The sequence below is a fragment of the Channa argus genome, chromosome 23, assembly GCF_033026475.1.
Source record: "Channa argus isolate prfri chromosome 23, Channa argus male v1.0, whole genome shotgun sequence".
Lineage (NCBI taxonomy): Eukaryota > Metazoa > Chordata > Actinopteri > Anabantiformes > Channidae > Channa > Channa argus.
The window spans coordinates 7,051,417-7,077,754 of record NC_090219.1 but is presented as its reverse complement, the minus strand read 5'-3'; the positions used below and the strand labels follow the sequence as shown (position 1 = coordinate 7,077,754).

At 36.2% G+C, this 26,338-nt stretch overlaps 1 protein-coding gene across 5 annotated transcripts in view; it reads left to right on the top strand.

Annotated features, from left to right (window-relative positions):
• The window catches only part of cfap221 (cilia and flagella associated protein 221), a 78,932-nt gene that overhangs the window by 1,306 nt on the left and 51,288 nt on the right, over positions 1–26,338 (top strand). Inside the window, exons 4-26 of one of the 5 annotated variants that reach the window (XM_067493538.1) lie at positions 1,149–1,235; positions 1,325–1,420; positions 1,628–1,728; positions 1,908–2,011; positions 3,503–3,662; positions 5,279–5,408; positions 5,705–5,819; positions 6,043–6,154; positions 6,259–6,346; positions 9,430–9,519; positions 10,087–10,182; positions 10,607–10,694; positions 10,905–10,996; positions 11,407–11,487; positions 11,678–11,785; positions 11,968–12,147; positions 12,268–12,353; positions 12,517–12,595; positions 14,655–14,755; positions 18,906–18,998; positions 19,105–19,212; positions 19,999–20,116; positions 21,703–22,865. In XM_067493538.1, coding sequence (XP_067349639.1) covers positions 1,149–1,235; positions 1,325–1,420; positions 1,628–1,728; positions 1,908–2,011; positions 3,503–3,662; positions 5,279–5,408; positions 5,705–5,819; positions 6,043–6,154; positions 6,259–6,346; positions 9,430–9,519; positions 10,087–10,182; positions 10,607–10,694; positions 10,905–10,996; positions 11,407–11,487; positions 11,678–11,785; positions 11,968–12,147; positions 12,268–12,353; positions 12,517–12,595; positions 14,655–14,755; positions 18,906–18,998; positions 19,105–19,212; positions 19,999–20,068 — 2,265 coding nt within the window. In that variant the 3' untranslated portion in view covers positions 20,069–20,116; positions 21,703–22,865. Of the gene's footprint in view, positions 1–1,148; positions 1,236–1,324; positions 1,421–1,627; positions 1,729–1,907; positions 2,012–3,502; positions 3,663–5,278; positions 5,409–5,704; positions 5,820–6,042; positions 6,155–6,258; positions 6,347–9,429; positions 9,520–10,086; positions 10,183–10,606; positions 10,695–10,904; positions 10,997–11,406; positions 11,488–11,677; positions 11,786–11,967; positions 12,148–12,267; positions 12,354–12,516; positions 12,596–14,654; positions 14,760–18,905; positions 18,999–19,104; positions 19,213–19,998; positions 22,866–26,338 lie in introns of those variants that run through there. The other 4 variants (XM_067493537.1, XM_067493539.1, XM_067493535.1 and 1 more) reach the window with 4 other exon arrangements.

Sequence of the window (26,338 nt, the reverse complement as noted above, 5' to 3'; positions counted from 1 at the left end):
CTGACTATACTGCTCACTGAAGATGGCTTTGTCTTGCCTCAAGTTGAGCTGTGAAAAAGGATGAGTGGTTATGATAGGGTCTGCACAGTGCAACTACTCTACTCCTCAGAAAATACTAGTAGGCACCCATGTCCTATACCTCACTCTCCTCCACTACTCATATAAATATACAGACAAATTAGAGTCTTACATATGTTTGACAGGTATGTTTATATATCCTGGTCTTTGGTTTTGATAAAAAAATTTAAACCTCAAGAAAGGATTACTTAATATAATTCCCTATTTTTCTTTTTTTATGTATTCTTTATAAATACAATTTTGGATGGTTAGCTTAATTTTGGATTCTATGTTGGTTAGGCAAATATAAGCATTATGCTTGAGTCTATACCTTTTTATTCATTACCATTATATAATAATTTGTTTCTTTTTTATCCCCCCTTCTTTTTTGTCTTATTTAGAATGTATACATTTATTATTATTGTAAAAATCAGTGTGTTTCTATGATTTGTGATGACTGAATAAACTACTACTACTAATTAACATTATAACACAATTTCTTCCTACAACTGCTTATCCATATTCTTAATATTTCTTTGTCGAATTAACTTTGGTACCCAGCAAATATCTCACATAATTGCAAGAGTTAAAGCAAGTCCATGAAGTTTAAAAACATTGTACAGTCCTAAGGTGTAGAGGGAATGTGACATGAAGTTTTAATCGTCTGTGGCATAGAGTAAGTATTTCTAAGCCATATATTGTATTTTAAACATTGTACGAAGTAGGAATGTTGGGTCAAGGTTGTGTGATAGTAATACTGTGTCTCCTACAATCAAAGTTCAGTCAAATGGTACAAGTGCAAGAGCAAATTTTCTCACCCAATGATGAATGTGACCTTACACATGCTACACAGATGTTTGTATTACTATAATGTTTTTTTTAAATTCAAGCAAAATATTTTAATAATTTTAAAAATTATACCCTATTATAAATGTCTCATTTGGTTTTTCATCAAAGACAAATTTGGTTTAATTGAATGGCCACTTTACCCCCTGTATGTATGATGAACCACTGCAGGAACATGGAAAGAGTTTTCTCAAGTGCACATGATTGGATACATATTTTTTTTCTCCTCTCTTCCTCTCCCTCAGAAACTAATCAACATCTCATCTGATGTTATGAATATTCATATCATCCCTACCCAAACCAAGCACTTCCAAACATCTTATTCCAAAAAGGTATTTTTCATTTTCATTAAAAGTTGTTGGCAAGTGCAATCAGTGTTGTTTTTGATGAATTAAGCTTGTTCCGTGTGTTTTTACTCAAGTATCGACTCATCCCGGGCCTCGCCTACATACTAAAGATCCGATTCTGTCCTGATGAGTGGCGTTACTTCTACGATTGCATTCGGGTTCACTGCAAGGTTGGCATCTGTCAGAACTATCTAATGTAAAATGCAGTCTCATACATTCCAGCAAATATCCAACCAAAAGGAACAGTTCCTAACAGTGGTAACTTCTCTTTAGATGACGTGTTCCCATGCATAATAGAAACCATATATCTATTTTTTACAGTCTGCATCTTTTGCCATGTTTTCTCTGTAAATCATTCACCCTACTTCCTTTATAAGGGGGAAGAAAACCTGTTAATTCCAGTTCATGCTTATCCTGTTATTGATGACCTGCACATCCCTCCTCATATCCACCTAGCAGCCATACCACTTGGACAAAGGTGTGTGTTGAGATTCACGAAGGGCTTTATTTCTTTGTGTATATATTTATTTATTTTACTTTCCATGTACCCGAGTGTCTGATATCTCTATTCTTCCTTACACAAAGCAAGCTTCCGATCATCAGTTGGCGTCAAACCATAATTATAATCTCATCCATGTTTTTCCCACCTGCCTGTAGCGTAAGCCATGTTATTCCTTTGAGATGCAGCACTCCCATTGACTTTGAGTTCCAAGTGTACGTTATTCAGTCCCATGAGGCCTTCACCATCAGTCCCTTAGCAGGTAGGTAAGGTCTTAATGAAATCTGTTGATTTAACAACAAAAATTGTGATCAACAATAGAAACTGGGTTATGTATTACATTGCACATGTTTTTTTACAGTACATTTTTTCTGACCAATCGTGGGCAGCTGATAAATCGATAAAACGTTTTTAGGTCTTAAGGATCCGTGACGTCACATGTTGAGTTTGCTTTGCATTGCACTGCTCAGACTTCGATACACAACCTGTTGAGCTGTGCCAACTTTTTTCCGCGGACCTATTAGCGTCCACACTTCTGACCCATGAAGTATTACGTAAACCATTGCCAGCGAAATGAGCTTCTCGCTGGATTTTAAGACGCGTTTGGGCTCAACTGTGCACCTGAGGCCAATCAACTGTCTAATTAGCTGGCAAGCAGGTTAATGCTCGATACCCTGACTTTTTCCTAGCTAACTTAGCTAAAGTATGCGAACAGTAATGTTGAATTTCAAACAGCGTGACAGCATTTTGGGGGGATTTTTCGGCGTGACTCCTTAACCACAACAAAAATGTCTTTTAGAAGTAAAGACAAGTCCCGAAAGTCCGTTTGGGTCTTGAGCTTAGGAGCTGCTCAACAACAGGTTAGTGAGAATTGTGACGAGGCCTTAAATATTATTAGTGACTTGGGCCATAATGACTTCTGCAACAAGAAGACTGTCTAAAAAATAAAGGTTGACACCTCTTTGAATGGGTTATTTCTGGAGGCAGCATCAAATTGTGTCACTGGCTTTGTACTTACTCCTATCTCGGCTGTAGCCTTCGGCCATGGCAGTTTCAGCCTGAACATAACCCATGTAGAGAGCAGTTTTGCTGTGTTTCCTCACAACGTTGCACTGGTATGTGTTGTGTATTAAATAAGTCACCAGAGAACTTGAAAGATGCCTCTAATTTCCACCTAGTGATACAAAGCAGTATTCATGGTCTGGGAAGGATCATAACAAATGGTGGAAAAAGCACTTAGAAACTGAATTAGAGCTGTGGTTTAAAACCCGTACAAACCTGGAATGGAGATGCAATTGAGTTTGTCATTTCGGAAGTGCGTTTTTCAACCTGTCTCTGTACAGAAAGTCGTGACTGGTGTGTTTGTCTGCAGTTACACACCAGTCAGCAGTGGTTAATAAATGTTACTTTTTTGTTGCAGTAATTATAAAGGTTTCTTCATCCCACCAGTAAGCTTTTGTTTCAATTTATATATTTGTGTGTCCAGTTTAAAAATTAAGGAGGTTTCCAACCTAAAGCTATATGTACAGTACTTTTTTTTTAACCAGTGATTCTTGCTAAAAAATGTCCACACTTCTGGGACCTTTCTCTGTAAAGACATTTACACTCTCGGAATTGCATGGTGTTCAAGTGTTGCATCTGAGCTAGTCAAGGGGGATTGGGTACTATACATTCAGCTGTTACTGCAGAAGCAGGGCAAGCCAAGCACTTTAATGCATAAGTCATCCTTGTTTTATTTTTTTGTCTGTTTTAGGTGTGATACCAGCCAATGGTGAGGTCAAGATCAAGGTGACATTCAGTCCTATCCAGTATGAGACTTGTCAGGTCACCATTCAGCTTGTCATCTCACAATTCAACACCAAACCCTACCTGTGTACCATCACTGGAAGCTCCGCCGCTCACCTAGCCATCAGGTATATAGAGCAGTTGTTTGTTTGGATAAAAGATACCCTTGAAGATTGTGTGAAATAGTGTTCAAATATTGTCACTTATTTTAATATATTAAAATATCTAGACTTAAGGTCTGTATGTTTGATTCACCATTCTATTTAAGGGTTATAGCCAGCACAGATGCCAATATCTCCCCTTAGTCAGACCACCAGAATCAGTTTTTCTTCAATGTAACTGATCTTCCTTTTTCTCTATTATTATGCTCTCTTACTATCTCACTGTGCTATCTCATTTTCTAAATGCAGGTTTTTACACACTCTGGGTCATATGAAGTAACTAGTGTGGGGGGGGGCGGGGGGATATACACATGCATCTAAATGGATTCAGGGAAAAAACCCTCAGGAAGTTCCCTTATTAGAAGTTGTTTTTCAGCCAGTATAAAACCTAATGTTTAATTCTGTTCCCATGAGAAAGAGTGTGCTATCCATCACACAGCAGTGGCTCCATCCACTGCACTGTCTTGGCGTTATCTCGGCCAAAAGTTAATAATTCATGAAAATAGCTTGGTATCTGGTGCAGTGATATCAAGACAGATATGCCTCCCAATGGATGTTGAGCATAGAAAACATTCTTCCTGTGTTTGTTGTTCTCCGCTGTGGAATCAAATAAAGGATGAGATATGTCCAATTGAAAGATTAAGAAATGTATGCGAGAGCAATGTTGTGTTGTTTTTTTCTCCACAGCTTGAACCAATGCTTGACACCTGGCTGTTGCTGAGTGTCCTCTACCTAATATATCTGACATGGACATATTAGTTTCCAATAAACAAATCGCAATCCGTGTACTCTCTGAAAGACTTTGCTTCTGTGTTTCATTTTCTATCAGTATAATCAATCTAATAAAATCTAACATAGCCCTGCAATAAACCCTTAAATAAAGCCAGTAAATCTTTGTAACGTTCAGCTATTGTTGACACAGTGTCAGAGAGGTGTTGAGGCAACTCTATCACTTGAGGCTGTATTTAGTAATGTATAGGATGCATTATTATTTTTGAAATATTTTTAATGTTTTGTTCACCTACATTTATAGAAATGGATATTGGTAGTGAATAAAAGTGAGATCTGTAGTAACCTAGCTCCTGACCTCAAGGCTTACCCTACCTGCCACACAAACACCTATCAAGTGTCTATTGTCTATACACCATATCATCACCCTAATTTTAGCATTTTGTGCACTGATTAAAAAAAAACAATATAAATCATTACAGAAGCAAACTGCTGCCCACCTAACTGTTAAGTGAATTGTTTACTGTAATTCTATTCTGTAGTTTAACTGTTGTATGTTTTGTTAAATATTTCATAACTTCACCAGTTGGACTATTTATAATTTAGCAAGTTAAACTATTTATCAATTACTTTTAGCTAACCAAGTTCTTTTATCTCTTTTTGTTTTGTTTAATTTTTTTCCTAGCCACTGTTTTTCTGTTCTTCCTAGATTTTTCCAATTGTATTGACTTGGAAAAAAAAAAAGTGTTCCAAATTTTTATTTTTTATTTTTTGGAATAGTAATGACTCAAATTTAAATTAACTGCAAGTTTTCCAACTTTTAACATTTATCTCTTCATGTCTTTGCTTGATAGTCAGCTGGAAAGAAAGTCAGGTCATGGTGACACTGTGCCTGCAGAATATAAAGGAATGTCCTCTGCTACCCAAGTGCCTTTGCAAAGTAAGACTAAGCACAGGTCAGCTAAGCAAGCTGAAAAGTCAAAGGTAAGGTATTGGTGAATTTAGTCTAGCATTTGTTTTTGTAATTACTCAATCACATTATCCATATCTATGAAATACTAGCTTGTGGGTGCTCTGTGATAGTTGGTGATTTCAATCTTTATTGGAAAATAGTTCAAGTACATTGTAAGTTAACACTTATTTTTGACCAAGTAAGCAATATTCTATATATCCCATACGTTTCTTAATCTTAATGACTTTTAATAACACTAATAACATTTCTTTTGCAGTTGTGTGTTTCGTCATACTTTCTTACTATTATAACTTTACATCTGCTCTAGATTTTGAAGGACCAGGCAGGACTGAAACCTCTGGTAGATCTCTGTACTCCTGCAGGGGTAGCAAAGATGTTAATCAAAGACACCAATAAAATCAGCTCTAAAGCCCTAAAGGAAGGTAGATACAACCCAGCGATTTTAGGCTGTAATGGAGTTTTTATTTTTTTAATACATGCATACCACCTCTTAAGACTTTGTGCTACATGTTATTTATGACCCATGTTATATCAGGGTCTATATGTCATTTCTTTTGTATATGTTGTTGCCATGAATTAAATTGCATTTACAATTGTGCATATTGCAGAGTAGGTCTTATGTTTCTTATATTCCATTGAATTCAGCCATTTCCAGTGCCTCTACACTTGGTCTGCAAAACAAGCAGATGAAGGAGGCCCTCTTCATTAAAAAGGTTCAACAAAATGTGAAGGAGGAGCAAGCCAACCAGATCAGATGGTATGTTTTACAGTATAAAATTTAAATTGTAATTCTTGTGAATTATTCGCTAGTTCAGTTTCTGTGTTCCTATGTACTAAATGTTTATATTGCCCATTATTCAGGCATGTTCATTTGGGTAAGGATCCCATGTTAGAGAAAACCAGGAGGCATATAGTAGAGGAGAGAGAGATGGCACTGCATGAATACATGGTAAGTCACAGCAGGATGTCTTGCAGAACTGTTTAATCTACAGCACCAACACGGATCCACTCAGACAAAACTAAGACAACTGCACTCTCCCAACAACTTATTATCAATCTTAGTCTTAACTTTATCTGTGGAATAATCGTGCTCTACGTTTTTGAACTAAAACTTGAGCCCTCTATTTTACAACACTTTTACATTGGCACCAATAAAGTATACCAATCCTATATATAAAAAACATTTTCATTTTGTAATGTGCCCATCGATTTCCTTGGAAACTAAGTCACACTCATCTAAAAATAAGTGTATTTTGTCTGTTTTGTTTTAACTGAGAACTGGTGTGCCACTGCTCTGTTTGACTGTGTCCACTTGTTCACAGAAAACCAATGTGGACCTTTTTTTTTTTTTTTCCATCTAACACAGCATCTATTTTTCATCTCTATGCTACAACCCTCCCTGCTATCCTAACTCAAAATGTTTGATTTAAAGTGCATACATATAGGAGTTCAGATCTGCTTTCACCACTTCTTTATATGTTCAACTGTCACCTTGGGACTGACTTATGGTCATAGTCATGGTCATTGATGTTACGTATTTACAAAGACAAATTACAAGGAACAAAAACCTGCAGGACAGATATTTAAAGACTGGAGCTGCGTATCCATTGAAAAATCTTTTGTAATGTGTGATTGATTTTGTTGAGTGCATTCAGGAAATATGCAGACTCAGTAACTCAAAGTAATAGTCAGTTTAGATATGTGAATGTCCCCAGAAAAGTTGTTTGAATACTTGAATGAACTCTCTTAGACACTTAACAGCACTCATCTTCATGTGCACACATACACTACTGTGGAACACACTCCATTTAGAGCCTTTTTGTATAACACCACACTTTAGGTATTTAGGGAAACTTTGGTCTTTTTATAATGGGAAAAGCAATTATCTTCCATAGTAATTAAGTGTTGTTTTATACAGTTAATTCTAAACTAATCACGAAAAATAATTCTAAATTGTCTATACAGAATGCTTTCTGGTCATCAAACTACCAGAGCAATCAATTACATGTGTTAAATTGTTTTTTTTAACATATGTTAGTAAACTAACCAGATAAGGAAGAGGTGGGTGAGCCCCCATCTATTAATGTCCAGTAGAGACATTCCAGTCCCAATAACGGTATCGTGTCCAATACTGAATTTGTGTATTTGTAATAAAACTATTTCAGTACGACAATAACCTTCGCAAGTAAGCAGAGGTGAAAATCTGTGTGGTTTAGAGCTGATTTAAGATGATTAATGGCAAAAATAAAACTGGGTCCAAGGTCTGCTCTGCTAAAGTTTTAAGATCCACTAACTATTAGTAACTATCAAATGACATTGGTGAGGGAGATCTAGATTAATCGCAGCTTTAGCTGAAGTTCACTTTTTTTTACAAAGTTATTTTACTTCTATATTCCTCTGTAGATGTCCTCTGTCCATGTTGTCATCCAAGTGCTTACCTCCTCGTCCTTTTTTTTTTTCTTTTTCTTTTTGTTCTTTTTAGCAAAAGTTTTTGCTAAAATTCTTTTCGCTGCCATATTTGTTTTACCACAAGAATATGCAAGCATTTCTGTTCCATACTGAACGGTTGTTGTCTCATATTCGCAACTATACATCAGAAAGTGACAAAACATATTTAATTGCTAAGAATGTAAGATTTAAAAGATAAGCTTGGTTCTTTTACAGAAGGTTATTGTAATTGGTATGAAATTACAGTACATAAAATCGCTGAACTGACACCAAATTCTCACTTAGTATTAATAAATTTTGCACTTGCAGTAAACTCTGATCAAGAGATTTGTATTTTTTTTTTTTTTTAGTTTTCTTTAGTTCAGTAATAAGTCTCTGGTCATATGGTGCTCAGCTGAGTGTAAACTGAGCGCCACCTAGAGATGTTATAGAGATTACATGCCATACTGCGACACAAATGACAAGCAGCCCTGGCAAAATTAGCAAGTTGTTGCAACATAGTGACACTTTCAATGCCTATATTTGTAGGTCCTCTTTGGATTGTTGACAAGCCCCGACATGTATAACCCTATACATAAACTCTTGTCCGCTGTTCCTGTCAATGTGAAAAGGTTCAGTTTTGAGAGCGTTTTCATCACCTTGACTGCTGATTTAGGATTTGAGAAAATCTATTTAGTGGTTCAGTCAAATTATTTTGACACCTTGGCACTGTATAATTCTTTAAGGGATTAATGGAGGTTACAGTATTAGATTCACAGAATGAAGAAATAACATTTAAGCTTATTTCTTCTAGTAAAGGGAACTTTCTTTTCAGCCAAAGGATTTCAAGTTGCATATTGAAAATAAACAATACAGTTTTGTTTACTATTTGCACTTTAATCAATATTACAATTTTTTTTAAAGGATTTATTAAAAATGAAAAGAATTGCCTTTGTCATTTGTATGCCCTTTACTATTCTTTTGTGTTCTAAGTGACTGACCACTGCCACACTATAAAACGCAGTTACTGCAGAAACAATTTAAAACGTTAACGTTCTGGTTTCTAAAAGAGAAGCTACAGAAAAATAAGAGCTGTGATAGCAGAAGTTACATGATTTGTTACTAATATAAAAAGTAATATATGACATTTAAGATACCAGGCATAGGCATTATAGACTGTGACACCCATACTAGGTGTCACAGTAAACATGTTAGCATGCTGTTCATTCATTCAGCTGAAAACACTGGGGTTTTGGGTGCACAGTCTGGTGGTGGGTGGTACAGGAAGCTTTACTGTAATGGAGCAAATCACTGTCTAAAGGGTAAACATACTATGACTAAAACTTTTTATTGACCTACTGTTCACAGCTGTATTTAAGTCAATTAAACACCTGTCCCAATCTGTAATTAAACATAAACTACACAGTCGTTCATTCATTCGCACTGTATTTATGCAGAAGTTGCGTGATGGCTGGTGTGAGGTTATCTGCCATTTTATTTAATGCACTGTCCTTTGTGTATTGGGCTTTGCTTTTGGAACTAAACCTAGTGCAAATGCATACTGTACTTACAGTATACCTACAGTATAATTCTATTTCATTTTAGGTAAAAAGGGGAGATGCAAGCAAGGAGGAACACTTTGCTGCTGGACAACCTAAGCTTTCCTCCAGACGGGTGCTTTGTGAAGCAGGACAGGTATGTTTTGAACAAATAATATTTCGCTTATTTTGCTTTGTTGATAAAATGAACTCCCCACCTGAATACAAAACTGGTTGTGCAAGTTTTTTTCATAGCTGTTGTGCTCCCATCATTGCTGGCTTACTCTCTCTAAGGCATCTTTTAGCCATTGATGTCTCAAACAGCACAGTATCTCTCCACATAGAAGTTTGAAGCTACTTCAGCTGGAAAGCCGCAGTACACACAATTTTCAATTAAGGCTTAGTAAATGTACTACATATTCTTTCTTTGTAAATGTATGGATAAGCCTCTATCAAGTCAGAGCACATCTTTATGTTACATATTCTTTGATTTGCAGAAGAGGGGTTTTAATAAAACCTGCATCTCAATGGTCTTGTTTTTAATTAATCTGCTACTTACACCCCTTTTCTACTAACATTCAATCTAACATTCTTTTTTTTCTTTCTTTTGTCATTTAAATACTCCAAGCTTAACCTCATGAATTTTCACTGTATGGTATTCAATGGAATGATGCCAAATCAGCATATGAAAAGCAACAATAAATATCTTTTTAACCTCTTCCAGGCCCCAGGGGGAGCCCCGTCCTTCCAGTTTTACTCCAGTTTTCAGTGGGAGCTAAAACAAAGAGCTCTCAGACTGTTCCAGCAGGCAGCTCGCAAGGTATAAACATGCTAGTTGTACAGAGTCACTGAGGTACATGTGTAACTGCACATATTCACGAGAAATAACTTAGATGCACATCACATGTATGCACACTTCACTCACTGTAGGGCCCTTGAGCTCAGCCATGTGTAAGTCATATGTGTGTATATATAGTACAACACAGTTAATTATTCTGGCAACTGCGCATTTGAGTAAAAGGACAGTAGTCTTACATTAGCTTTTGAAGCTACAGAACAAGCACGCCTTGTGTGGGTCCAATCAAAAAGTTGCACTAACTGTCAAGTCTATAAATTGGAATTAATGCAATATATGTCTCAGCCACCTTTACTGAGACTACAAAACATGTGTGGGTGGGCGGGTTTAGTTGGCTTTAGCCACTTACTTGGCTAAAGCACTACCACACTATGCTTCTCTCTTTCAGGTAGTGATCCAGTGTCGCATGAGCCAGAGGCTAGCCTGTTTGAAGAAACTGGCAGTTAGTATGAGGAACCTACGTTCAGCACAGAGAGGTTTTGATAATCCTATCATATAATTTCCTGATTCAAAAATGATCTCATTATCCCCCTTCACTAAATATGTTGAGTCCAAATTGCAATGAAACAACATGGTTATTTATGGTGCTGTGTTTTTTGTCATACTACCCCCTTGTCCCTTTGAAATAATAACCTTATTGCCCTTTTTTTTTTTTTTTTTTTTGTTGTTGTTGTTTTTTGCTTTAGTTGAACAAGAGATTGTACATCATATGAGGATTGTACCAGTCAAAGTCTTTCCATTTTCTTTCCCTATTTTTGCTGATGAGGATGACCCACTTGTGAGTAAATTACCTGACTGCAAACACTAAACTGTAAATAGTCCAACTGCATATTACTAGTTTTTAGTTATGTTTGAACTATACCTACCCATTAATGTTAAAGGCTGCAGGTTACATTGTTTAATAATAGTGTGATCACTTTGCAAATCACTTTATTACTGAAACCCTAAACTATTTAACTGGAAGCAGACATGCAGAATATGAACAACCACTGCAAGAGTCACTAACTGGACATGAAACAATTTTCATTATTTCCCGTAAAAGACATCTTTGATCTAACTGTGGAATCAAAGAGGAAGCTCAGTTTCCTACACTTTGATTAAATCATTCATTTCCCTGATGCCCTGCAGACAAAAGGCCTTGGTGTTCAACTGAACAAATAATGCCATTTGTCTCCTTGATATTTATAGGCTCACTGTAATTTGGTGCCAATGCCTGTGGATCTTATTGATGTGACTGTGACAACACATATTCCATTCTTCAAGCTTCAAGTATGTATTTACTGCAGCACATACTCATATAAACATCACAAAAAAAATGTAAAATCCACTTGATGATTTGCATGCAGTGTATAACTCTGCTGAGTTGACTAACGTATAAGCGTGTTATACTAAATTGTGAAATTGATTTTACATTCTAACCACCAGCAATATTACTGTTGTTAATGTTTCGATGCTTCAGGTTCCTCAGCACTATAAGCTCTCGGGTTATAAACCTTTGTCAGCCTGGGAGGCGTTTAACTCTTACATTCCTACCACTTTGGCAAGACCACTTCGAACAAGAGCTCCGGTAAGTATACATCAGTTGGACAAAAACTAACATTTAGCGAGTACGATAGAAAGATGTTAATCATAAAATGTGGTGTGTGTGTATATATAGTTTCATAGATCTTCAATACATGGTTTTGATCTCCAGAATCATTTGTTATTTGTCTGCCTTTTTGCAATTGACCTGCTTTTGGTATATTTCAGGTTGAGCTAGAGCCCATTGAGGCCAGAACACAAGATGAAGCAGTGGACCTCAAAGCAGAGGTGGACCAGCAGCATGAAGATAAAGAAGAGGGTTTGGAGGCAAGGGTGGCTGCCGGTCTTACCTTCACTGCCCCTAAAGCTCTGCTAAGACCTTTTGCTGCGAACCCACTCAGAATCTTTGTAAGACTCTTTAGTCATTCTCATTAACCCAAATGCAGGATGAATTTGATTTAGACAGTATACAGTATTTCAAATGCATTTGTTCTATGTTTATCTCGTAACTTGGTTTTTGGACTATAGAATCCAGCTCCAGGCCTGCAAGCTTACAAGCCAACCCCTAAATATTTGGAGAGTGATCTGGAGTACCACCTCTGCCCTCTGCCAAGGTAACAAGCTCTGTTATTTTTAAAATGTAAAATTATACTTTTACATACACCCATTTAAAATCTTTGTTGACTGGCTTTAGATTTACATTTACCATTCAGATACACTAGGATTGTGGTAATTTGAACTATTCCTTTTAATAATGACAGTGTGTTCTGTATGCAGGTATACAAACTCTGATGGGAGCACTAGTGCTATAAAGAGAAATATGCCATACACTCAGAAGAAGTTTCTCGACCGCAAGGTAACTTAGATTCTGAGCCCTTGCAGTCTTTTTTTTTTTTTTTTAAGTCTTTAAAGGCATTTCAATCTGTATTTTATGGAAGCCTGTTACTGCCACTGTGGGGAAAAAATCATGATTTTGTATCTCAATATTATGACTGAAGTCAAAAAATTGAGATGCTATCTCAAAATAATGACTTTTTAGCTCAAAATAATGAGATGGTATCTCATTATGACTTACTAAGTCAAAATAATGAGATACTAACTCAAAATAATTACTTAATTAGTCAAAGTAATGATACCATCAGGAATTTCTGTGCAGATCTTCCTGTCATTGGATAGTAGCTCTCAATAATGGGGTATCCATTTGAATTTCTATGGACGTCTATTAAGCTTTGTCTCACCCATTTGCTTGTGTCAAATATGAGGAAAACACAGCAAATTTCAAAAACGCTTCTTGCTCTTTTGAGTTACCAAATCCAAAGTCGGCTTTAGCCATTTTGGTCCCCTAGGTCCCCATGGTTTGGTGCCCCCCATTAAATTATAAAACATAAATAAAACCAGTTTTTGTGCAATTATGTAGAAAGTCCTGACAGCTCCCACAATATGAATACTAAAAAAGTGCTATGCTCAAACAAAACAAAATAGTACAATATAAAAACAGAATACAAAAGTTGCAGTACGGGTTTAATTCAAACTCAGTCCCAGTGACAGAAAATATTTATTCCTTTTTTTTTTCCCAACAACATAAATGGAAATGGTAATTTGGTCAGAGAATACTTTGTACTTGTATTTTGTAACAATGGGGCTTGTAAACAATGGGCCTTATAGAAGCAGAATGTGCAAATAAGACAACATAAAACTTGTGTAGCCCAGTACAATTTTATCCAAAGTCTCTGATAGCTTTCATTTAAAATTGTACACATCTGGAATTAATTGCTGCAATGGCAACTGTGGTATCATGATACCTGAAACCTCACGAAAACCACAGCTGAGGGCCTTTTTCGACCTTCTTATAATGACAATATCAATATGATAAGATGAGATGAACCTTTATTGATCCCACAGCGGGAAAATTCAGTCATTAAAGCAGCTCACAGGAATGGTATAACGTCCCAAAAGCATTTTTAAAGTATTTACAAGAAATGAAAAGCAGAATATCCAAAAGCATGTATAAACTAACAGCCAAGAGAATTTACAGTATTCAACCATGATCAGAAATATTCAGCTGAGCTTTTGAGTTGTACAGTCTTATAGCAGTGGGAATGAAAGACCTGCATTAATGCTCCGTCTTAAACTGAGGGTGTATCACTCTGCCACTGAAGGAGCTGCACAGAGTCTCTATTGTCTGATTCAGCGGTTGAGAGGTATTGTCCATCCATCTACAGGTGTTGTCAACTTGGCAAATATCCTCCTCTCACCCACCCACTCCAGAGAGTCCAGTGGGCAACCCAGGACAGAGCTGGCCCTCCTTACAAACCGATTCAGTCTCTTCCTGTCCTGGTCAATGCTGCCCGAACCCCAGAAATATGATTTGTTGTTGAGGTCTGTCAACAGGAACCCGCTACCTGAGATATGCACCAATAACTTGTCCTATTCCCATCAATCAAATAATGAGAAACAACAAATACGGAAGTTGTTCTTGTTCACAGTTCTTGTTCTGTATTTGTATATTTTTTACTTTCAAAATGGAACACAAGGGAAAGGTTGTCAGTTAGGGCTGCAAATTATTACTATTATTTATTTTTATTTTTAATTTTTTTTGTGGTCTTGCAGCAGCCCCCCCAGCAGGTGGCACCCTAGGTTACCACCTGTATGGACTGTAACGAGAGCTGAGACTAAGTCAAAATATTGAAAAACTATCTCATTGTTTTAACTTAGTAAGTCATTATTTTGAGATACAGGATCATGATTTAAATTTTTTTTTTCCCCAGCGGCAGAAACAGGCTTTTTTAGTATTTCATTATTTCTGCTAACACAAAAAGAAATATTTTGCTACTGAACTGTCTAATAAAATAGGTATCACTACCTCTTGTTAATTTGTTGGGTCTGATGCAGCTTTTTTCACTGACTATCAACAGGAAGTTATCAAAGGGGTCATGGAGTGGAAGAATTTTGATTCAGTCACATTGAACTTCCTATCAAGCCATCCTACTCTCACCAGTGACTGTGCACCGCTCAGGTAGGTAAGAACATCATCTCGTGAGTAAAAAAGTATTTGTTGAAAAGACGACAAAAGTACTCAGTGTTTGTTGGTAATGTCAGATTTATTTTTTAGAAATGATGTAATCAGACACAAAATATAAAATGTGTAAATTCTGGTAATGGTAAAATAAAAATGACATCTTTACAAAATAACAGTTTAAGGCACAGGAAACAAATTTCCAAATCTCACTTTTTCATAACATAAAGCTTTTGAAACCAATACCGACAGTAGGTAACATATGTATGTTTGAATATTGCAAACTACTTCCACTGACAAGATATGATGTATAATGTATATTCACTTGCCCTCAAGGCAGCTTTTATACATACAAAAAGTCTCACTTTACCAAAAACTGTGGGTGCGTGTCTGTGTATGTTTGCTTAAAACATGCTTTTCTTCACTCAATGAAGTGACAGCTAAGCTTCAGAAGTAGTTGGCTCAAGATTCTTGCAGTGAAGCTGTAACCGTTTAGCAGTGAACAGGATCCCTGAACGACTAAAAAGTCTCGAGCAAGCTGCAGACGCAGGAAGACCTGTGCTGACAGCTTCTTGATGTTGGGTTAACCCTCTGTTGACAGAAAAAGTATAATGCTATGAGGGTACAGGTGATTGAGCCATAAAAATACATTCATTATCAGACATTCAGTTCCGTTCGTTAAAGTGAATTTAATTAAAGTAGGATTTGTGGTGACTATTGTGGCAGCCAAATTTCTGTAACTACTTATCCATTAAAACAAATTTTAGAAACGCCTATTTTTTTTTTTAACCTTGTAGCTTATATGCTAGTTACATATGCTAACATTACTACTTTAAATAAAAAGCTACACGTACCGTGACATGTCTCTTCAGGTTAGACGTAGTTTTTCTATGCTGAAATGTGGATTCGTTTTGGCAGACACATAAAAGACCACATTATATAGCTGTTTGCATTGCGTGTAAGCAAAACATGCTTTATATAAGGCCAAGGGTGTTAATCCTCTTTAGTTTTAGCACTAGAGATACTTTTCATGTAATTGTACTCCGTCTGAGGAGTAAGTGTCGCCCAGTTTGTGTGTGGTCATGTGACTGTGTGGCCACGTCTGATTGGTGAAAGCGAGTCATGTGACCATTGTTGCTACCTCTAATTGGTGAAACGGTCATGTTAATCCTTTGGCGGCATTTCTGGCAAAAAATAGCGAGTGTAGTCCAATGTAGCGGAGTAAGAGTAAATGTGTGTCGTTACTACCCACTCTATGTACTGTTTGTAGAATACACAACTGAAGTTTGCTACCCTTTATTGTGACATAACTGTGTACCCTTAGTTGTGAAAGTTAATTTATTATTTTTGAACAAGGAAATAATGACTTGTTATTGAGATCAGATTAAAAAATAAATAAATAAATAAAATTAAAAATACGCTCAGTTCCCATGTGAAACCCCCCTATGGTGAAATTAAATGCCGGATCAGAAAATGTTTACAGTACTTGTTTACATAATGAAGAGTAGCTGTTCAATTCTGATCTCAATATCCTTCTAGCTTGCAGAGGAATTTGAACCTATTACCTCTGGTTTCGATACTACTGCTCCAGATTTGGCCATTGTCAGGACAACTGACGAGGTCCATATGCCTAAAGTGTGCATTTACTGGTCTGCCTGATGAAGACCATTTATCCAAACATTGCATGCAATAAATGGATGAAGTGTTTTGATTCCAGTGTGCACAAAATTTTTTTTAAATTCTAATTTATTTATTTATTTTTGACCTGCAAAGGTACCCATTAATCCCATTCAGCCCCATTTATGTTTGAGGGGTTCCCCAGACACATGCTCAGACAATTGGTTACATTTGTAATGCTTTAATTGCATATACATGATTCTGATATGTAATATCTACCATCGTCTCATGCTGTATTGTCAATTGGACAATATGGCACTGAATAGACGATCTCACAGCAACCTAAACAGCAAAGCTGCTATCATCCACAGCTAACAAGATCACTGTCAACCCTCAATGTCAACCCAACTGTGCTCTTTCAGTGTTGGGATGAGTCTTAAAACCAGATTGAAAATAAAAAGTAATTTTGCTTTAGAACAAAATGGCAGCTGTATAAAAACCTTTTTTTTTATTATTTTTTATTTTTTATTTTTTTCTGGACCTTGGACAGGAATGGCAATTTAGAAAACAATTAGTTTGGACTCAAGTTATTATTTATAAAACTGTGTGCCTCCAGATCCATTTTTTTCCCTTTTTAAAAACAGACCTAATGTACTAAATGTACCTCAACTGAAATGCAATACACTGTACGTGTAGAGCATAGGTCCTGTACTGGCACACTGTCTCTACCTATGCAGTGAAATAATGATTTACTCAGTTATAGTATAAATGGATGCAGAATAAATGATATTTTGATTGTATATTAGTTAACACAACATAGGCTCTCATTTTGAAGAACACAGTGTGCTTCTTCATGCATTCCATTGCAGCAAATACTACTCGAATGTGCAACACTTTACGTTCTTGCAACCTTCTTAAATAATCTAATGCAGTGTAATTTCTCTTGCATGATAGTTTCTTCTTTAAAGATGATTGAAGTACCAAATTGAAGGTTCCAGTGGTAATATAGCAATATTACTCAAAACGTTCAGAAACCATTTTAAGTCTTTATTTGAAAAGACACCCACATAATTTGAGCAAACCGGCACTACGTGATGTGAATATGTGAGCAGAATTTGCTCTGCTACAACTTTCTCTGCTCACCTTTCTGTCTACCTTCATTCTGTCCTCACTTTCACGATCTACTATTAAATAATCAGATACCCTCCATCCTCAGTTATTAATTTTACTATTACTGTCACACTGTTTGCATTTAGTGTCTGATTTATGTTGCATGGCCATTTTTTTTTTATTTAGTAAGTTGCTAATTATAATGAATCTGGCACACTACACTGCATTAGCTAATTTTGCATTCCCCAGGGGCTGGGGGCACCAACACATCATAGATTTAGACCAGCTGTTTAAACTCACTAAGGCTATGTAGTGTCTTTGTACTGAAGGGCATGCAGTCATTAATTTTATAAAAAAATGTCACGATTATGTAAAAACAGCAGGTTATGTAAAAGGGTCTATTTTTAATGATGACTTTACAGAGAGTTGTCACGTGAATTTGAAACTGTTGTATCTGTAAACAAGCATAAGTGGTTCAAAAACCACTATGCAATATACTGTGCATCTATACATGAATATTCCTCTTGCCATTTATAAATATTTCCTTTATGTAAATAAACAGTCGTCATGCCCAAAAATGTTAACTCCCTCAGATCTACTTAATCATGAATCTGTGAGTAATCACGCCATGCCAGGCTTGCCATATCACCTTTTTAAAAAGATCACGTCAAAGTTGTGTTTATAACTCATTTCCAATGTCCCAGAGTGGCAGTTATTGCAGGTTTATGGATCATACTTCTTATTAGTCAGTCAACTAACAAAGCTGACAGAACTATTTCATTAATACAGTATATGATATGTTTACAGAAAATTGTAAATTGTGTAATAAGAAACATGGATGACACATCTGACTAGCAACTATTTGCATACTGTATGATGCATCAAAACACACAAGCTGGGATTGTTTTCAATTACGCTTCACAAAAGGAAGAGTTACAAAATAATATCATTAGTTTTGTTCGTTTAGTTTCCAAAAATAGCTTAAATGAAAATCTCAATAGCAACTTTATTCTTACTGTAAAATAGTCAAGTACTATCACACAAACACATTTTAACACCATAAAAAATAAACCAACAGCTATGTATTTACAAATAGCAGCAATAACACCTTCACCTGCACAGTACCAGTGACTGCACAGTATGTGGAAATGTGTTCTTTTGCCTTTGAACGGAAATCATGTAATTGCAGAGTGATACCACAACCTTTAAAAGGGTAACATCCAAAATCCAACCTGTGACTTATCAGTTTTTTGAATGTAGTTTTACCTTAAGTGATTGACTTTCACTTGAGCACTGTGCCATTTGTAAGATTTAAAGTAACTCCAAGCAGTACTTTCATCTAAGGAAGACAGAGACGATATGATCATTATCTTGATTTAGCAATGTTTTGTAATGGTAAAAGCACTGTGTGTTTCTCCTATAGGTCTGTTGACTACAACACAGATGTACTTCCACTCACAACACCACCTCCTCTCACTGCTCTTCCTGATGATCTGGCGTCACTAATGGACAAATCGTAAGCACATCCAACACTACAAAAATTCTTGTTGGAAGCCTTTTCTATCAGATTTCAGGTGAATTCACTGCTATCATGTTCAGATAATGCATGTTTGTCTGTGCAGGTGCAAAAGCTCAGGAGTCCAGCTGACAGCAGAGATGATTAGAGCAGAGTTCTTATCTGTAGAACCTTTGATCTCCAATAGCAACTTTGCCACAGGAATGACAGCGAAGTAAGTCTCCTGGTATAGTGTGATTACTCATAGATTCATGATTAAGTAGATCTGAGGGAGTTAACATTTTTAGGCATGATGAATGTTTATTTACATAAAGGAAATATTTATAAATGGCAGATGAATATTCATGTATAGAAGCACAGTATATTGCATAGTGGTTTTTGAAGTATGCAATAAATATATTGTCTTTTGTAGTTTAGCTCTCAGGATATACTAAACATGAAGTTAATGAATGTGCAAATTATGTAGCTAGACTTCCTTCCAAGAGAAACTTCCTGGGAGCTGGAACATACTGCTGCTTTTTAACAGCTGTCATAGCAGTAAAATTAATACATTCGTGCCCAACAATACTTTGTCATTTCATGTTATTGGTAGGCTTCAGCATTGCTTAATTCAACCAGAGTCATAATGCATTTGTACAGTTAAACACACGTAAGCTCATTTTATGATGTTGATGTTCTACTAAACATTAACATTATCGTGCAACAATTAAGCACTATCTAAACCGTAATGAAACATTAGGGTGCTACATAGTTTTTACAAAATGTTCTTACATTTTTCTGGTGTTTTATTAAATTTTAAACCCCTTTTTAAAGAGACATTGATCATATTTGAACATAAGATTATTTCACGTATAAAAAATTTAAACATTTGAAAATAAGTAATTTCATTGTGTGGTGATGATTTAGAGACAGGTTTTATCGTATTATGACAAATTTGGGTTCTAATCTTTCTTTTCACTGGTGAATCAGTCTGTTCTTTCCACTGATTACTCTGTCACAGTCACCTGAGGGAGCTTCAGATGGAGGAGACCTGCAGGTCTGAGTCCAACCAGATGGGAAAGAAAGAGTAATGACTAGGTTGAAGCAACTTTGAGACGCTGACAGAACTCCATCCTGAGGTGACTGTGAACAGGCAAAACATCTCACACACTTCTCAGTACCACGCAAAAACCGGTGTTTACCCACATACTGATACATGTATAACCAAATTATAATTATACCCATTCTGTTCACCCATATGAGAGGCTACATTTTCTACCCTGCCACTTTAATAAAATAAAACCTGGTTATTTTATCGCCCACCTTTATAAGCCTCTCTCCCACCCACTCCAAATTACCAGTCAGCTCCCCTCCTGTGCTGTTATGCAGCCTGCAATTTTTTTTTTTTTATCCCTCCACCCACCCACTTCTAAGCACGGCTACAGTATATTTTAACAAGCTACATCAGTCAGCAGACAAGTACATTCAATTAAAACAGATAACTGATTTTTACACTATAGATTATGGGGGTTGTAGATAGTATAAATACTTATCATTATCACCTCTGAAATTATTACTCTTTTGTGGCAGTATCATGCTTGAGCTTTTGAACCTATCTGATTTAAATGTGTTTGCACTAAAAATTAATTTCCATGTTTAGTGCTTATATTGAGGTTGTGGCATAGCTTTTAATTGCCAGGAGTGCTAAAAGAAGTATCAAAACAATTACATCAGAGTTTGATTAGTATTCAACTTCTATTTTAACTGCATGTTGATTTGTAAGCAATCTAGGAACATCAATTGAACATTAAACATTTATAAATGTTGTTATAAGCAGAAGCCAATGTTAGAATTGAATTTTCAAGAGCTTATGAGTCTGTCACCCATAGAGGGAGCTCTGACTCTGAGTTTTCTATTTAAAGAGGCTCCACATTTGTTTGTCCTTCAGTGCATTTTTCACACAATGGCAGTGTGCTATAGAGAAACGCAGTGAAAGTACAGTAGCTATTTGAACCCCTTTCTACTGAAGTACAAGGTCACATTTTTTAGACATAGGGTTGGACCCACACAGGAAGCCTATAGCCAAGCTATTTCACTGTCAAAATATATTAAGTAGATGACAGTAGAGGGTGCTTTTAAAGGATGGTGCTCTTGCTTTCAGTGCAGCTTGAATTCCCTTGAAATACTGAAAGTCTTATGTAATTATAGTTTTGCTTCTCTATACAGGTTGAAACCTGATATATTGGATTCAGTGGAAGCAGTACTGTAGCTACATAATTAAAGTCACATCTTTGATTTACATCTAGAGTGTAATAGATGGGGAGAAACAGTGTATGCAAAACGATAGCTAAAAAGAGGAAATGTGACCGGTATAGCAGTATACTCATATTACACTTAGTTTGTGTAATGTATTATGCAGTTTTTTACTCGACTGTGAAGTTTTCACCCTGTGAATATAGACTTTATTATTTTATTGCATTCTGATTGAAAAGTGAGGTATAATGTCACTGAAAGCTGGATGGTCAGTCGCCTGGATGTTCTGAAGTGGCAACAATTAGAGCATGAGGTCATTTGTGAGACAAGATCTGTTTCCATACCCTTCACTTTACTCCTTCAGCACCTATTTTCAACTCATGAGACACACCAGCAATAAGTGGTACCAACAGATGTGATCATAACTTTTAACAATATCCTTTTTATCTGTCCCTTTCTCTCCCTTTAGCAGACTGTATCCCTGGCTCACAGTTACTACTCTTCCTTGCTTTTCACTTCACACATTCCACAGAATTACTCACTCACACATCCTTGAGTGCAAAATTTTTTTTTCAGTTTTGGTAGGTTTTACCTCAGAGTAATGGTCCTTCAGAGATACTACATTCTGCCCTGAAATCCATTTGACTGACAACCCATCAACTTCTGTCAATAGCTGAAATAAATTTGGTTCGACTCGAACGTCTTTGACATAATCTGCTTGTTTGGAAAGACTTGGAGACCTGAGGCAAGATTTGATTAATGAAAAATATATAAAGCACTGATTATCAAAAGTTTTTTATTGTAAAGCTAATTTCATACTGTTTTTTTTTAATAATTTTAATCTAAATAACAACTGATGATGATGTTGGTCAGTCAACGATATCTTATTGATTCCAGTATTGACATTAATAGTAGATAAACAGACGCCTAACAATTTATTCTGACCCCTTAATTTCCATTGGATGACTTACTCTTCTTCAGCCTTCTTACTGTGTTCAAAGCCAACAGGAAAAAATACCAGAAATTCAGCATTTGATTATATTGATTGTCTGCTCAAATCATGTAACTTTTTTCAGTTCCTGTTGTGTCTTTTGAAAGCAAGTGTTTTTACGATTGTGGGGAAAATAAGAAGCCAGAATCTAGGCATATGATGCCTCTTTTTGTCTTAAAATGTCAGTTGTCATCTTTCCAAAGCCTGAAGCCTCTTTTTCCTTTTTAAATAATGTTGTGATAATTATGAGTCACATTTAAGTGAAGTGTATGGAGTTGCTGTGGTTTTTGTCTGATGCTTTTAAGCTGAAGTAATTAAGTTTTGATTGAAAATAAAGGTATGAATGATGTTCTTTTTGTCAGCCATGATTGTGAATATGATATATATTTGAATCATGATTCTTACAAAATGTGAGCTTCTGGTTTAGAATAAATGATTCCTATGTTCTATACTTTAATTTGTTCACAATCTCTTTGCAAGCTAATGTGAGTATTCTGCCCAGTCCTCCCTACTCCTGCTTCTATACAGCTTTGTTTCGCTCTTTACAGTCTTCCCTGTTCTGCACAGTGCTTTAGGATAGAGCTGGGTTAAAGGGGAATGGAGTCAGCTAGGGATGTGTTACAACGTGTATATATGTGTAACAACTTGTGTCTAACAATAGTGTCTCAATCTCTATCAACCATGTCTATGAAATTGAAACTTAGATTCCAGAAGTTGCAGCTGGATATTTCCTATGCTTAACAACACCAGATCTTAAAAAGGAAACCAAGAGGCAGATAAATAAAAATAAATAAATAAAGGGCTAAATCGAATCTGGGGACTCCAAAGCCATTTTCTGTCTTGGCATAAATGTTCTTGACCTAGAACTCTTTCCTTCTGTTTCTGAAGGACACCAGGTAAAAAGTACTCATGTGGTGGGTCTTCAAAATTTAAGCTGTTGTAAAGAACCACAGTGATTCTCCCTAAAGCTAGAGAAGTAGTTCTGTAGCTGTTTGAAAACTCACCAATCAAGTAACAATACAATCCCATCAACTACTTCTGCCCCACATGCGTCCCATTTAAGTTTTTTTCATCAGTTTTACTGCTGTTGTTCTTCAATTAGTTTACTTCATGGTATGACACATTGGAAATATGATTCATATCAGTACCTGGAAATGCATTTCTAAAGATACAAAATTTTCTAGATTTGTCAGTTTGATTGGCAGTGAATATAAAGAGTCATGCTTTCATTTCACATTGTGAGCGGTGTGCACTGTACCATTAAATGGGCCACCGGCACAAAACGTGGACCACATAAACCCCCCTGATTTTTCTGCAGACGGAAATACAAATGTTTGTTTTTGATGGGGGCAAAAAAACAGCAAATAAAATCCTTGTTTGTCAAGGGGAATGAACAGCCCTTACCCTGTCCCGGGAATTTTTAGAGCTGGGCCAAAAAAAGTGACTGGGTCGATGAAAGTTACAAATCCTGCCGTTTCCAAAGGTACTGCCTTTATTTCAAGTTTAATGTCAAAGAAAAGATAATGTTCTTTAAGTCATCTGCATCTCCTGATTATTTTGATCTGCCAAAGGTAGACTAAGTTGTCATAATAAGAAATTGATGGATGAAGTTGTTTAAGAATTTAATTGCTGCTTGTGTGCATGTGCAATGTTACTTCTCTTTACAGCAAAGGTTTCAGTACTTATGAAAAATTGCAGGTTTGCCCAAATATCAGTTTGCAACAACAATACTTTGCTTTTTCCAATACTTGGCAAGTGACTTTAGTTCATGTTGGGGGTTGTGCAACCTTTCTGACGGTTTGTGATGAGAGCACAGAGAAAGTATCGAAATGTGCAAAAGGAAGAGAGATGCAGAAGAGGGACGAGGCACAGAATACACAACACAATTTGTCACAATTCATAATATTTGCTTTATAAAATGTTTAAATGTTTGGACATTCATACTTTTAGGCAGGCCTAAATTTTATTTTTTGTATTTTGAAAGTTTAATCATTGTACCTGCAAAGAATTCATATATAGATAGATACTAAGCTTACGTACATAGCCCCTAAAGGAAAGAATATGTGCTGCATATTTCCTTATCTTAGACATTGATTATTTTTTTATTTTTTTATTTTATCTTTTAATTGGCAAAGACAGCAATCAAACAGAACTAAGACTATAATGAAGTTGAAATAGGAATAAACACAAAATACAGCAATTATTTGATGAATAGATTTAAAATATTAAAGTTCTCATGATATGCAAAAGGGCAGCGTGGTGGTGGAGTGGTTAGGGAACACTTCTAGAAGGTTGTGGCTTTGCGTCCTGACCCGCCGTGCTCTTTCTGTGTGGGGTTTGCATGTTCTCCCCGTGCTTGTGTGGGTCTCCACCGGGTACTCCGGTTCCCTCCCACAGTCCAAAAACACGCATGTTTAAGTTAAATCTACAATTACCCGCAGGTGTGTGTGTGAATGATTGTCTATTTCTCTCTATGGCCCTGCGATAGACTGGCAATCTATCCAGAGTGTACCCTGCCTCTTGCCCAGTGGCAGCTGGGATATGCTCCAGCCCCCCCATGACCCACATTATGGATGAATAGATGATATTCAAACACTGAAAGTAGCTAAAGTGTGTATAGGCAGTGGAGGATAGGACAGCAAGAGAAGATATTTTGTTAAAATCAAAGGTTAGGTCCTGAGCCCTGAAAGGGTTTTCTATTGTCAAATGAAGAGAGCCATGAAAGCAACTGATGTGTCATTAGAGCTTTGCAAGGTTAAAGCATTTAAAGTTTAAGATGAAGACAGTAAAGTTTGAAGAGTAAGCAATGAAATAATTTGCAATGTTTACATGTTACAAATGAAATCGAATGAAATTGGTAATGGCAAGCTGAAAACAAGTGTGCTTTTTGTCCTTTTAATTTTTAAAAAATAATTTTCTCCTGTGACACAGTGTCATTGTCACGTTACAATATCCTTGATAGTTTTTTAATTAGGGTCATTGAAGTGACTTGAACTCACGCTTCTCGGAACACAACCTGCACTTCTGTCAGGGATAATCCTTTGAAAAGATAAAGGGTCAGAAAAAGAAATTCAGCTATTGGTGTGACAGAATTGCTTTCAGGGGTGGTGTATTGTAATTAGATATTCTCAATGGCCTTAACATTGGAGTTGTTTTATAAAAGCCAGCTATCAGTAACTAAAGTTGATTCCAATACTGACATGAACATATGTTTACAACAATACCCTTGAGGGTTACTAGGAATATTGCCTATAGATATCTATATCGATCGATCGATAGATATAGATGTGTGTGAGAGAGATTTCTTTATTTTATTAAATACGAGAGACATCAATATAAAAGATTCAGGATGGTGGTTACTAACTGCTTGTTTAATACTAATTATGCTGAGTACCCATGGCATGAACAGTGAAGTAAGCTTCACAGGCATCAGCCGATCTACGCAATTACTGAGCTTTAAAAGCCCATTGTTGCAATAGTATTCCCATTGAGTGTTTGTAGTACTTATTAAATTCCATTCTCATTTGATTTCCTAATATGCAGGTTAGTTCTTGGAGATTGGTGTAGATGGAAAAACAGGGTACTTGATTTTTGAGACCATCAGCTTAATGAAAGCATCCATGGTTTTATTATTTGTTCTAACAAGTGAATAAATCTTAAACTTCTAAATTGTTCTTGAAGCTGAAAACAATTCTGCTTGCCTCCAATTAGAGAATACCCTAAATCTGTTTCATTTTGTTTATCCTGCTGGTTCTTAACACTCACTGCTCATAATTATACCGTGTAGCTAAATATTACTGCCTAACAAACAACATCGAATAGGATCTGAGGAATCCATTCTTCAGTGTTCATACTAGAGGGGAATTTGCTAACTTTATGATCCATTGTTTACTTTAGTTATTGAATTGCATTTGCATGTTGCCGTTCCACATTTCATTCTGCCAGTCAGATGCGGATCGTGTTTTTTAATGTTTCTCTAGTTAAGGTGTTTTATAATGTGTGGAGTTCTTGCAAATCAGATTACAACCTTTTGGAAGCGTAATGGAATACTGCATATTTTCTAGAAGAAATGCATCTGATTGCTGCCAGATGCTGCTGCTGCTGCTAAGACTGTACA